Below are 12,500 nucleotides of genomic sequence, written 5' to 3'. Positions count from 1 at the left end.
TAGGATTTGCAGTCTTTAGTGTCTCAGATTCTTTGATAATGCCATGAAGTGTGTGAGATTGGATGTGAATTTTTGAATAAAACTTACCAAAAGACCTACTGTTGTCATTAATTTTCATTTGTGTTAGTATGGGTGGAGCATATTCTTTCGATCCCGCGCGGAGGGGTAGTATGCGACAACTGGTTTCCATGGTCCTTCGCTTGCCATTGATCTCAATTTAAAGAAAAATTTCCAAACCCCAAGAGGATGCCTAATTTGTCTCTATTCCCTGGTAAAAAACTGCAAGATTTCCTCTCAGGTCCCGACTTCTCTGCAAACGCTCCTTTGTCTCAAGAGGACTATCGCTAACAACCTTTGGGACTTGAACAAATTGTATGTTGCGGCCACAATGCGAAAAATTGAACGTCTTCTTCCAATTTAGTCGCAATCGGACATTTTTTTAACTAAGGCCTGTTCCAAACGTCGTGCTACTGCCGTGCCGAACTCAAATGATTTTGGCTTGGCAGTGGCACGACGATGGCACGGCAGCGGTTTCAAACGTCGAAGATAATACAGTTGCGCCAAATTCCGAAGACAAAACAAACCATCCATCCAGTGTAATAGTATGCAAATAATGCAAAATACATAAATTAATTTATGAATTGAGTTCGACACAATAATTGCACGCCGTTTGAGACCAAGTCGTGCTACTGCCGTGCGGCACGGCAAGTCCTGCCGTGCTAAGTAGTCGTGCCGAACCTATGTCAGCCGTGCCGCGCTTAATGGTTTCAAACGGCGTGCTACTGCCGTGCTTAAATCGAAATGACAATTTCATTTCAGTTCGGCAGGCAATAGCACGACGTTTGGAACAGGCCTAAGATAAGCCATAAGGTGAAGTCGCGAGTCGGGATCACTATGAATATGGCTTTCTCTTTCTTTTGGATTTCATTGCAGTCGATGTCACGCGTTGTAAAATATGTATGCTTTTTCTTTCCCTGTAAACAAGACACAGCTGTTGTCCATGATGGTACATACATACATACATACATACATACATACATACATACATACATACATACATACATACATACATACATACATACATACATACATACATACATACATACATACATACATACATACATACATACATACATACATACATACATCTTTATTTAACAATGCAGGTTAAATGTGTTGGCAAGACCGAAGTCCTGATGTGGACCTGCCTAACTACAGCTAATTAAATCACATTAAAATATAAAAATAAATTTAGGAAAACAAAGTGTTCTCTCGCACATTGTAAAGATTAAGCCCCATTTTTTTAAATTAAAGGCCGGAGAACTTTATCCGGTGAATGAATTTCTATCCGTCCGTTTCAATCTTGGCAAAGATTTCTCGTAACTGTGAATAGGACATCTAGTTAAAAGGTGTGTAAGAAAATCTTGGCAGACGTTTAACATGAAGTATATTCTGTACTCTGGATAGTGACTTATCCACTGAATAACGTTATTCGGCTTTCAACAACTACGGCCAGATGGTGCCTAAACTCTTGGAAAATGGTGGTGAGATACGCGGTATTCGGTACTTTTATTCGGTTATGATTAGAATGGGTGGCTCCAAAATAAAAGGTGAGACACTTCGTGACACATATAGGTTTGGTGACGTTTCTTGGCAATACCTGACAAAGGGTCTAAATGGGGGGTCCCATTTGACGGTTGACGGTTTAAAATAAGCCATTTCGACGGTTGACGGATAAATTTGAGGTCATTTGACGGTTGACAGTTAATTTTTCGGAATGACGTTGATAACACGAAATTAAAGGGCAAATTTGGCTGTAATTTTTAAGAAAACGATATAAGTTTGTCCAAATTTGAATAACCCAATTAGTGTTATAGTTTGGGCATTAATAATAAGATTTTTGGTCTTCTACTATGTGTCTGATTACCCGGGGGTGGGACTCCCATATGAAACAGACGGGGATGCTCGTCGTCTCGCTTAGGGGTGTAAATTTTGGATTTTGGTCTCGCTTAGGGTGTTCCGGGCAAAGCGCCAATATTTTATGCCACCAAGGTCTCGTATAGGGTTCCGCGAAGTAACACAGAATTACGCGAAGAGAAACAGAAGTCAAATTTCCTTTTAAATTTTCTTTTTAGAGAAAAGCATTCGATGATTATGCTTTTTTATCATTAAAACTCATTGCGTGTCGTATTTTTGTGTTTTTAAACGGTCTCTTTTAGGGGTCAAAATTTGCTTAAGCCACGCCTAGATTGGTCTCCTTTAGGGGTTAAATTCAAAATTTCCGACGAGCATCCCCGTCTGTTTCATATGGGAGTCCCCCCCCCGGGTCTGATTACCTCCGTTACTGCTGGGCGTTCTAATAGCCTGCTCCACCTATGTATATGGGACATACGAAACATTCCTAAGGCCTAGTTTATACGTCGCGTTATCGTCGATTTTAATTCAGAAGAATTTAATTCCAGGTCCCACTTTAAAATAAATTCGACGATAAAGCGACGTCTAAAACGAGTTCAATTCGTCTGTTAAATTAAATTCGTCTAGACGCTTTATCCGTCTTAAAGGGGCTAGGTCACGCAATTTTAGGCAATTTCAGCACTGATCGAATGGTCATGGAATTAACTAAAATATCAAAATAACTGTTCAAACTATAGAAGATCTCTAACAAAACGCAGGGAAGCCAAGAAGGGACATGGATGGACAAAACTGGAGAGGATTGAAATGGATTGAATTTGGGTAAATTTGAAAAACGTCGGCCCACCGTTTTTCAAAATTGCATCAGTCTATATTAAAATGTCGTGTGCAAAGCTGGAAAATCATTCTCAGTTGTTGTGTGGCCGTGATTTTGAAAATGAAAGACTCTTGTTCTGCCAATTTGACGTTTAGAGCTCATAATTAACAAAATTAAACAAAATTACCTAAAATAGCGTGACCTAGCCCCTTTAAGAAGGCGGATAAAATATCTTCAAAGCGTTATCAGTTTATCCGTCGCACCAGCGTCGCTTCGAATGAAATGCATACATTATTTCGTACATTATTACTTATGCCTCTGACCAGGTATATTGCATTCCGGCTGAGAAATAAATTCCACCATAGTTCGACCCATTAATTTCGACGGAAGGACGAATTTAATTGGAATTAAATTCGACGATAGCGCGACGTATTAACTAGGCCTTAAACTGATAACCCTCCGATACCTACTGACTTCCTCAAAGATTTGTTGAGCCTTATCTTGTTTAACTGGAAAAAACCACTTTCAACCGCACGAAACCGCAGTATCCTTTGGCAATATTTTCATGACTGCGCCTGAAAAGATATCGTCACACTAAATCCATACAAGCCACAGTGACTTCTTGAGGAAAGATAAATCGACGACATGTTTTCTCTATGGAGCACAAACAAAGAAGAAATAAACAATTTCACAGGGCTAGCAAATAGCTATTATCCGAATTTAAAAGTCACGACTGAGATTCAGGGGGCCAGTTCCTGAAAGATGTAATAACTCTATTCCTGAGATAAATGTGCCTTTTTCCGGCACATTTATCCCCGGAATGGAGTTATTACACCTTTCAGGAACCCGCCCCAGATCTTTTATACCTGTCACGGTATACAAGGACACTCACTCTATTCTTGGTGTGCGCACGCACTTTAAACCGACAGGAACTCTCCAGTTCGCGCACTTTACCTCCAGTCACCCTCTGGGGGTCAGGAAAGGCTTCATCAAAGGCTAATCCCCATGGCCTCCCAGAACTAACATTTCACTGAAAACCAAAATTTGAAGAAAGCAACGGACATTTCAAACAAAGAATACACCACAGGGGTTATCCAGATAACCTTGTGAATATGCCCTCATCTGAAGTTAGTTAAAGTTGCTGTTACACGTTGAAACTTTTAGCCGAAACTTATGTGGAACGGCGCTGCGAAACAAGTTTCAGGGAGCGTTGCACCGTGTAACATGGTTGGTTTCGTGAAACTTGCATGTGTGATAGACTAAGGGCGCGTTCGATTGACCCTATTCCGGAATATGAACACGTGGAGTGATGATTTAAAACACTGTGTGGCGTTTTGCAGCAACAAGGATAATAAAGCTACGTTTAAAATAGCATTTTAGCATATGTCAGATAATATTAATGTGAATCTCCGCAAAAACGATCGCGAAGCATTCCTAACTTAGGGCGCGTTCGATTGACCGTATTCCGGAATAAGAATACATGGAATAGAAGTTAGAAATTCTTCGTGTTTACGGAGATTCACATTAAGATTGTCAAACACCTGCTGAAATGCTATTTTAAACATATCTTTATTATCCTCGTTGCTTCAAAACGCCAAACATACCGTTTTAAATCATCACTCTCCTTATTCTTATTCCGGAATAGGGTCAATCGAACGCACCCTTATATTCCATGCATTCTTATTCCGGAATACGGTCAATCGAACGGGCCCTAAAACAATCATTTATAAACAGCATCACTTGACCCTATTTTAGACTCAAACCAGTTTTAACACTGTAACTAAACTGTACTACTTGGAAGGATTTAATCTACCCAACTGTTTCACTTAACTGTAATGTTATGGTGTCATATGAGAGTTTTCCTCTTTCCTTGTACATGTGGCGGCCCATTGCCATTAGTAGGGCTAACGGTCACATGGTTCATATGGGATAGAAATCTAGCACTTCACATTACACTCTAATCATTTAAGGACGGTGTCTACTACTGTTATTTCGCATACGTTCTGCGCATCTTGAGATACTCGGGTTTCATTCTCGTCACCCGAGCCTTGGATCGACCTAAAGCTCTGGGAAATTCTGTAAAGAAGAAAATGCGCCGCAGGGTTCTTATAGCTAAAAATTTGCCATTTTAACCTTACGGCGCCTGCTCACTCCTCGTGCTAACATGAATACACCAATTAGAGACGCTAAGACGCCTTTGATTGTTCTTCATGAAAACCAATGAGAAGACACTTTGTTTCAGGGTTCCCCAGAGCTACAGCTAGAGCTCTTCTCTCAAGAGCTCTGGGATCGAGATTGCTTGGGTTTCCTATCGGTGATGCTTATTAACACAGGGATATTTTTTCGCGGTTTAAAACTATCCGAAGAAAGTAGATCTTAGTAGGTACTCTTGGTATCCAAAGAGAAAACTGGGGGTAACCATGGATTTTTGAGAGACAATTAAGCTTCAATTTGAGAAAGAATGCCATAAATTGCTTTGTATTTTTAAGCTTTTTACAAATATTATTTGTGGATTATCTTTGAAAATTGCGTGGCTACCCCCAATTTATTTTTTGGATTTTAATAACACTTGTTAAGATCTACATTTTCTGCCGCGAGTAATCATAAACAGGGCAAAAATACCTTTGAATTAGTAGGCACCGTCCTTAAGTCTATTTACTCTTCGGACTGTATCATTTATAATACTGCTCTGATGTTGCAAGCGTTTGGCCAGGTCTTTAGTAAGATACGGTAGAGCGGCGGAGATCTAACCCGAAGGTCGTGGGTTCAATTCCCACCCTGGTCAGAGTTTTTCTCTCTCCTTGTGTGGGCCCATTCCCATTAATAGGGCTAACGCTCACATAGTTCATATGGGATAGAAATCTAGCACTTCACATTACCCTCTATTCAGTTAACTCTGTTTAAAATATAAGTACTACACGGCCAACGTTTGTATAAACGTAACCTTTCCTTGTACTTGTACATGTTCACTGCCGTGACTTGAACATCTTCAGTTCCCACGGCCTGCTCCCGTCTGACCTTGTAGCTCAGCCGGTAGAGCGGCGGAGATCTGACCCGAAAGGTCGTGGGTTCAATTCCCACCCTGGTCAGAGTTTTTCTCTGTCTTTGTGTGGGCCCATTTCCATCAGTAGGGCTAACGCTCACATGGTTCATATAGGACAGTATCTAGCACTTCACATTACCCTCTATTCAGTTAACTTAAGTAAGATCGTTTGGTACTATTGCACAACACAACCATTTTCACTTCAGTGCACTAGCTAGTTTCCAGGCGCCCATCGTTTAAGGGTGCACTTTCCGGCGACTTTACGACTGTAAACGAACTCTTCCGGACTATAGGGATTGCGTGCGGGCTCACGTGCAGTGGAATCAAAGGAATGCTTCAAATGCGATTCGGAAATAAATAAATATGAACTGACACGATTGAGATAATTTTCACCGGTTGAGAGAACACGACTCGTTGATTTAATGTGCTGAGAATTTTTGACTGTTTTCCACCATGTACAGGTTAAGTAGAAGATTTCGTCGCAGGTTTGGTAAAGATAAAGAGGAGAAGAAAGACAAACATGCTTTGGACTATGTCATCGTTCTTCTCGATGGCAGCGACCTCTCGTTCAATTTGGACGTAAGCATTTGTGATTATTGCAGTATTTGTGATCTCTTGGTCGTTAATAAGTTATTAACGGATACTTTTCGAATGACTTGGGAATTTCGGTGCTGGAACACTCCGTATGGCCATGCGAACTTTGTTAAGTTTCTCATATTATATTATATTATATTATATTATATTATATTAAAGCTGTAATCTTACTTTAATTGCGCTATACAGCGGCCATTCCCAGACTAACCACGGTATAAAGGAATGTTCATGCAAGGCTAATATTTAGTTTAGCCTTATCAAACAGAATATGCTTTGTGAATTTTTTGGATCTATTAATTTTATTTTGATGAGATAAAATCTTGATGTTGAGAATAGCAATTGAGTACCATCTTCCTTCGCTGTGTAGGCCATTTGGGTACAGGTAGGCCTTTCAGCGAGAGTGTCTTAGATGGAACGGAAAGTAAAACGACATCAGAAAGAACAGACTAGAAACCAGAGCTTGAGTTTTTGACCTTTAAATTAAGAGAACTGCTTCTCTGCAAGTATGCTAGGCGTTTTGTCGACGACAAGTTGATTTCCTTCGTGTATCAATTTAAAAAAGGACCATTTTTGCTCAAATGCCAAAATAGGTTTAAACATGGTAGGGGACTTTATACGTTTTGATACGTTGTTTCTTGTCAATCTTTCGATTCACATGACCTCTTGGGTTTGCATAAATGCCTTTTTTCGCACAATCATCCCCTTTAATATTCTTAAGTTTCGGATTTTGACCTTTTGTTAATTAAAGCTCAATTTTAAACCGAATAACATCCGCATCCAGCAAATACTTGATGACTGAAGGGTCCTTTCCATGAGCCAAAAAAGAGTTCTCTTTTCACAAAAATAAATATTTAAGAATATTGCATCCTTTTGTCGTATTTTTACTTCATCTACCGGACAGTTCTCAATGATACCTTAGGATAACATTTTAGACGTCAATAATTAATGTTATCGGGAATCTTTCTGCTTCCACATTTTTGTTGTATGAGCCTTGGCCTATATCTGTCTGTTGCTAATTTCATTAATTTGCAAAATATTATTATGATTTACAGCATTGTACAGAAATCTTGATCTAGGTGAATGAACACATTAAGTGAGTAGCTCTGTATCAAGATGTCATACAAGGTTATTTTTAAACCCCTTGAGGTGTTATATTATTATGATTTACAGCATTGTACAGAAATCTTGATCTAGGTGAATGAACACATTAACTGAGTAGCTCTGTATTAAGATGGCATACAAGGTTATTTTTAAACTCCTTGAGGTGTGTCGCCGCTAGTATGTTGAACACAAAATTTTTATTATGAATTTCATATGTGAAGAATTCAAATTTCGTGGCAGGTATTCTTCAATTCTTTCAATTTCAATTCTTTCAATTCTTCAAGAAATTAAATTCTTCACAAATTCTTCACAAGTACTTGACAATTTTTTATTGAATTTCATATAATAGCATTATATTTTCGATAACCTAAACTGATTAGTGATTCTTTTGCAAATGTCCGGAGTTAAGCCAAGATGTCAATTTAAAACAAAAGAACACTGTGAACAATAAACAAAGAAAGACAATAGCTGTAAGTAGCTATCCTTTTTCCTAGTGATGTTTCTACTAAATATGGAGCTAACTGCGAAAGCTCCTATGAATTGATAATTATTAGTAGAAAAACATTCAAGTCATGTAGTATAATTATGCTTGCAGCAGAAATTTGGCTTCAAAACCTGTATTGCTCCATTCTTTTACTGTAAGTCCAAGCAGACATTGTTTAAATTGCAAATAACACCCTCTTGTAATTTCTTTTTAATGGAAAAGTGCTTATTTCAGAAATTATTACCACATGTTTGATAATTTGTTCATTTGGACAGCTTTAAAGACTTGTAATTTCTTTTTAATGGAAAAGTGCTTTATTACCACATGCTTGATAATTTGTTCATTTGGACAGCTTTAAAGACTAGCTGTGCTTCTAACGAACTCAACTTTCAACATCATATCATGGTTCAATTTTTTTGGCTAAACATGCAGCATTTCAACTCAAGCCTTATAATAACCACTGAACCAAATTTGCTAGTACCAAACAGTGGGGCATGTATTCAAGGAGGATCAGATACATATTGTATACTTTTTTGTTCTTTCTCAGAAAAAGGCCAAAGGGCAAGAACTGCTTGATCTTGTCTTCAAAAACCTTGATCTGGTTGAAAAAGACTACTTTGGACTTCAGTTTATGGACACCCACCAAGTTTCAGTAAGTTAATTTTTCAATAGTGATCTGCTTTTTGTTTGTTCACATTTTTGGTGTCTTCTTCTGGTCCCAATCTCAACCCCAGAGCTCTTCTCTTGACTGAGGGAGAGAAGAGCTCTGGGGAACCCCGAAACAAAGACTAGTACTGTCTTCTCATTGGTTTTTGTGAAGAACGATCAAGTGTCTCTAATTGGTGCATTCATGTAAGCACGAGGAGTGAGCAGGCGCCGTAAGGTTCAAATAGCCAATTTTTTGGCTGTAAGAACCCTACGGCGCATGTTCTCCCACATAGAGTTTCCCAGGGCCTTGGGTCGATTGGAGGCTCTGGTGGCAAGAATGCTTCTGGAGTGCAGGAAAAAAAGGGAAAAGAGTTGGTGGCATAATATTATTATTTATTGTATAGCTCATTATACATGAAGATTTTGTCAGATTTATGCATATAGTGTTATTCTTTTGGCAGCATTGGTTGGATCCTCTTAAAAAGATCAAGAAACAAGTCAGAAGTATGTCATAATGTTAACCTGGAAGGTCTTTTTTAGGTTGCAGTCCTTCAGGGATTAGTCAACTGAAAGAATCAACTCTGTCTTAAGAAACTGTCACTGACTAAATGCTGTTAATTCTTGTCCAGAGCATTAATGGCTCCTTACTAGTACTTGTCCTTTTCAAAGGTATTCCATTATGTGCCCACTGTTTCTCAAAGCACAATATATTGCTATCTGCCACTGGCCGATTCCTGTCTGTCTTCTGTATACCAAGGCTTTTGTTGGAATGGGAGACCTGTTCTAACAGCCTAACCTTGATCTTATTATAATTAGTGTAAATTTGGGGTTTTAATTACCAGAAACCTGGACCTGGTCTGGCTGCACAACTGTGCTTTCTCCCACTGTCAAATTATTTCCAAGGTATTATATTTTAAGAGTTTTGGCGCAATGGGAGTCATGGTCTGTCATTGTACACTTAAGTAAACTTCCTTTGTATAAAAATCAAAGCTGGCCAGATTTTTGTCAGTCAAGTGTTAAGCAATCACACTTTCAAAATCTGAAGAAAAAGAGGAAGTGATTTTTTGTTCATAGTAGCACTTTCAAGGAAATCTGTTTGGGGAAAGGAAGTTGGCCTGAACATGTCTTCGTCAGTCCTGATGGAAAATACAACTTTAAAAATTAGTGAAACCCTAAGTTATTTCATGAAGTTTTTTGGTCTTTGCTTCCAGTTGGTCCACCCTTCACTCTACACTTTAGAGTCAGGTTCTATGCCGCTGAGCCCCAAGATCTCAGTGAAGAGCTGACAAGGTAAGATTAAACATGCACTGAGCAGGATTCTTGGGCCTGTGTGCTTAGAAAATATATAATAAGCACTTTCATACTGGATAAGGGCAAGAAGGTTACCAAGAATTATGCAGATTGGAGAGATTGTTAACAGGGAAAACAGCTTCCATGTTTTGCAAAATTCTTTCAATAATTATTATATGGAAGCCAGATTCAATGACTATTATTTTTATTGGTTTTCTACAAGCCCTCACTGGTGAATAATCAACAATATTATTTCATTATTGTTGATTTTCAGTGAGGGAGGAAAACCCTGGCACCAGCCCACTTATGGCATGTTACAGGTAAAATTTGATTTCAGGTCAAAGTGATTTTAACCTAGATTGATTTGCAATTTCCTTGTCTCTCTTTTTGGTAATAAATACCAGACACAAAGAAATGACAAATCAACCTACAGGTTAAAATCATTTTGACCTGAAATGAAATTTAACCTGTAACAGCAACAACTGGAATATAAAAATAATCGTATTCACATTTGCGAGAGATTAGTGCTCTTTCCAAAGCACAATGTCTGTTCCTTCCAAACGTACAACACAGGGTATCCCCATTTGGTCACCCATCCAGGTATATTAAGGCTACTGCCTAACGGTGGCCCGGTCACCTAGGGTGCCTTACTTGCGAGCGTGGGCGACCAAATTTCTGAACGAGTAGCCCAGACGGGCACCTAACTTATCACAAGGTGATTCATCCTCACTTTGAATTTATTAATTCTGGGCTTTTGAAAAAACAGGTAATGTTGGAAGCCCGAAGGCCTCTGGCAAAAATTTTCGTAGGCATGAGCAGCCTTGTACATGTATGAAACTCCATCCAACAAGACTTAACTTTGGCAAACATAGAGGAACCAGTGTTTTTTTATTTAAATGAAAATGTGCAGGTACATGGCCAAGGATAATCTTTGTGTATTTTATTTCAGATACCATTTCTTTCTACAAATCAAGCAAGACATCTCCAAAGGAAAGTAAGTTTGTATTAATTAGCTATTACAGTATTGATCTTCATTAACCAATGAAGTCCTGAATCGCCGCCCATCGACGAGTAAAATCTTTTGAAATTAGACACAGCAAAGTCTCACTCCCTGGAGTCAATGGGTTAAGTGAATGATAATTGTTTCATAGATTTAAACCTAAACCAAAACCTAATAATCCTAACTCTTCAACTTCTTAAAATATGCAAAAACATCATTGTTCATGTGTTATAATTTTCTTTTAATGTGAATCACAATCTCAGTTTTTCCACTTTGCTTTGACTCTTAATATGTGGCTGTTGTTAGTGTAACTGGTGCATGTCTGAGCTGGTGGCTTTGCTGCCAGGATTAGCATGCCTCACACAAGGGCAGTGGATTGAAATCTCCATCTGAGAGCGGTCTGTCAAAGCGGAAGTTTCTAAATATCTGAATACTATCTTACATGCAAATTATTTAGCAACATGCTTCCCAATACGCTTTGGCAGTTTGTCAGAGTTATGATGAATTGTCACTTGAACGAAGTTTCATACTCTTCTTAAGAACCTAGCTTCAATTTGCTTCCTGTTGCTCTCCATTGGCAGGGAACAAGGTTGCCCCTGATGCATTTGACAATGTGCCAAAAAGTAATATTGTCACAGTGGTGTAAAAGGGAACAAAAGGCTACTATCTGCTATATGAATAAATGGTCACTGCTAATAGGTAGAATCAAAATGATTAAACATTCTACATACAATAAATTAAAACAATAATATTGTGTTGGTAAGTTTAATGACTTTAATCTAACTAATTAGGTAGAATCTAAATAGTGAAATAGGTGATGTGAAAAAAATAACAAGGATTGTGGTGGTAAGTTTAATGACTTCATTTTACCTTTAAATTATGGAATTGTGGCAAATAACCTAGTGTCATCAGAGAGAGAGGTCCAGAGTCTTGCAGGTAAAATCCAAAAGGAGGGAAGACCATAAGTGGTTGTTTCATGGCCAGGAGTGGATTTGTTCTTGCAATAATGGCAAAAGAAATGGTTTTCATAAGAATAGAGTTTGCTTCCTACAGGATTACTGGTATGTGACATAAAGAGGTTTGGTAAGGAAGAAGTCTCTCTTTAACTGGTTTTTTAAATCACATTTTAGGCTAGAAGTTCCCCTGAAGATTGGTGTGGATTTGACAGCTTATAGTTTGCAGTGTAAGTTTTGTTAAAGTGCAAGATGCTGTTGCTGCATGTCCTGTGCATGGTTAAAAAGAGATGTGTCCTGTGTGGGTAAAAAAGAGAGGCATTTAATTTACCATGATTATACAACACTTTTTCCTCTTAAAACATACGTGGCCTCATACACCATAATCAAGCCTTTTTGAAACATTGCCACCAAGCTGACTTCATTTTGCAGAAGTATTCCAATTGGAAGATCTTTGATCACTGGCTGAATTTGTATTGTGGTTTGGAATTAACCTTGCTACACTTTGTAGAAAGCCAGCTAAAGGCTGTCTTTTAACAGTATATGCAAGGGTCATAACATTCGCCACTGCGTCATTAGCAGTATATGTCTACCTTGGTTAAAGAAATTAGACTTCTCAAGACTACTTATTAACTCAAGGAGTTGTTGGCTGTCTCTCG

The 12,500-nt window shown here is 38.5% G+C and overlaps 1 protein-coding gene across 2 annotated transcripts in view; it reads left to right on the top strand.

Moving 5' to 3' along the window:
- The first annotated feature begins 6,108 nt into the window (after positions 1–6,108).
- The window catches only part of LOC138013113 (uncharacterized), a 34,781-nt gene continuing 28,389 nt past the window's right edge, over positions 6,109–12,500 (top strand). The window contains exons 1-7 of one of the 2 annotated variants that reach the window (XM_068860085.1): positions 6,239–6,350; positions 7,418–7,458; positions 8,498–8,602; positions 9,060–9,102; positions 9,810–9,888; positions 10,838–10,882; positions 12,019–12,071. In XM_068860085.1, coding sequence (XP_068716186.1) covers positions 8,582–8,602; positions 9,060–9,102; positions 9,810–9,888; positions 10,838–10,882; positions 12,019–12,071 — 241 coding nt within the window. In that variant the 5' untranslated portion in view covers positions 6,239–6,350; positions 7,418–7,458; positions 8,498–8,581. Of the gene's footprint in view, positions 6,351–7,417; positions 7,459–8,497; positions 8,603–9,059; positions 9,103–9,809; positions 9,889–10,837; positions 10,883–12,018; positions 12,072–12,500 lie in introns of both variants that reach the window. The other variant, XM_068860084.1, reaches the window with a different exon arrangement.

The sequence above is a fragment of the Montipora foliosa genome, chromosome 8 (assembly GCF_036669935.1).
Source record: "Montipora foliosa isolate CH-2021 chromosome 8, ASM3666993v2, whole genome shotgun sequence".
Classification (NCBI taxonomy): Eukaryota; Metazoa; Cnidaria; class Anthozoa; order Scleractinia; family Acroporidae; genus Montipora; species Montipora foliosa.
This window is presented reverse-complemented; position numbering and strand designations above follow the sequence as displayed.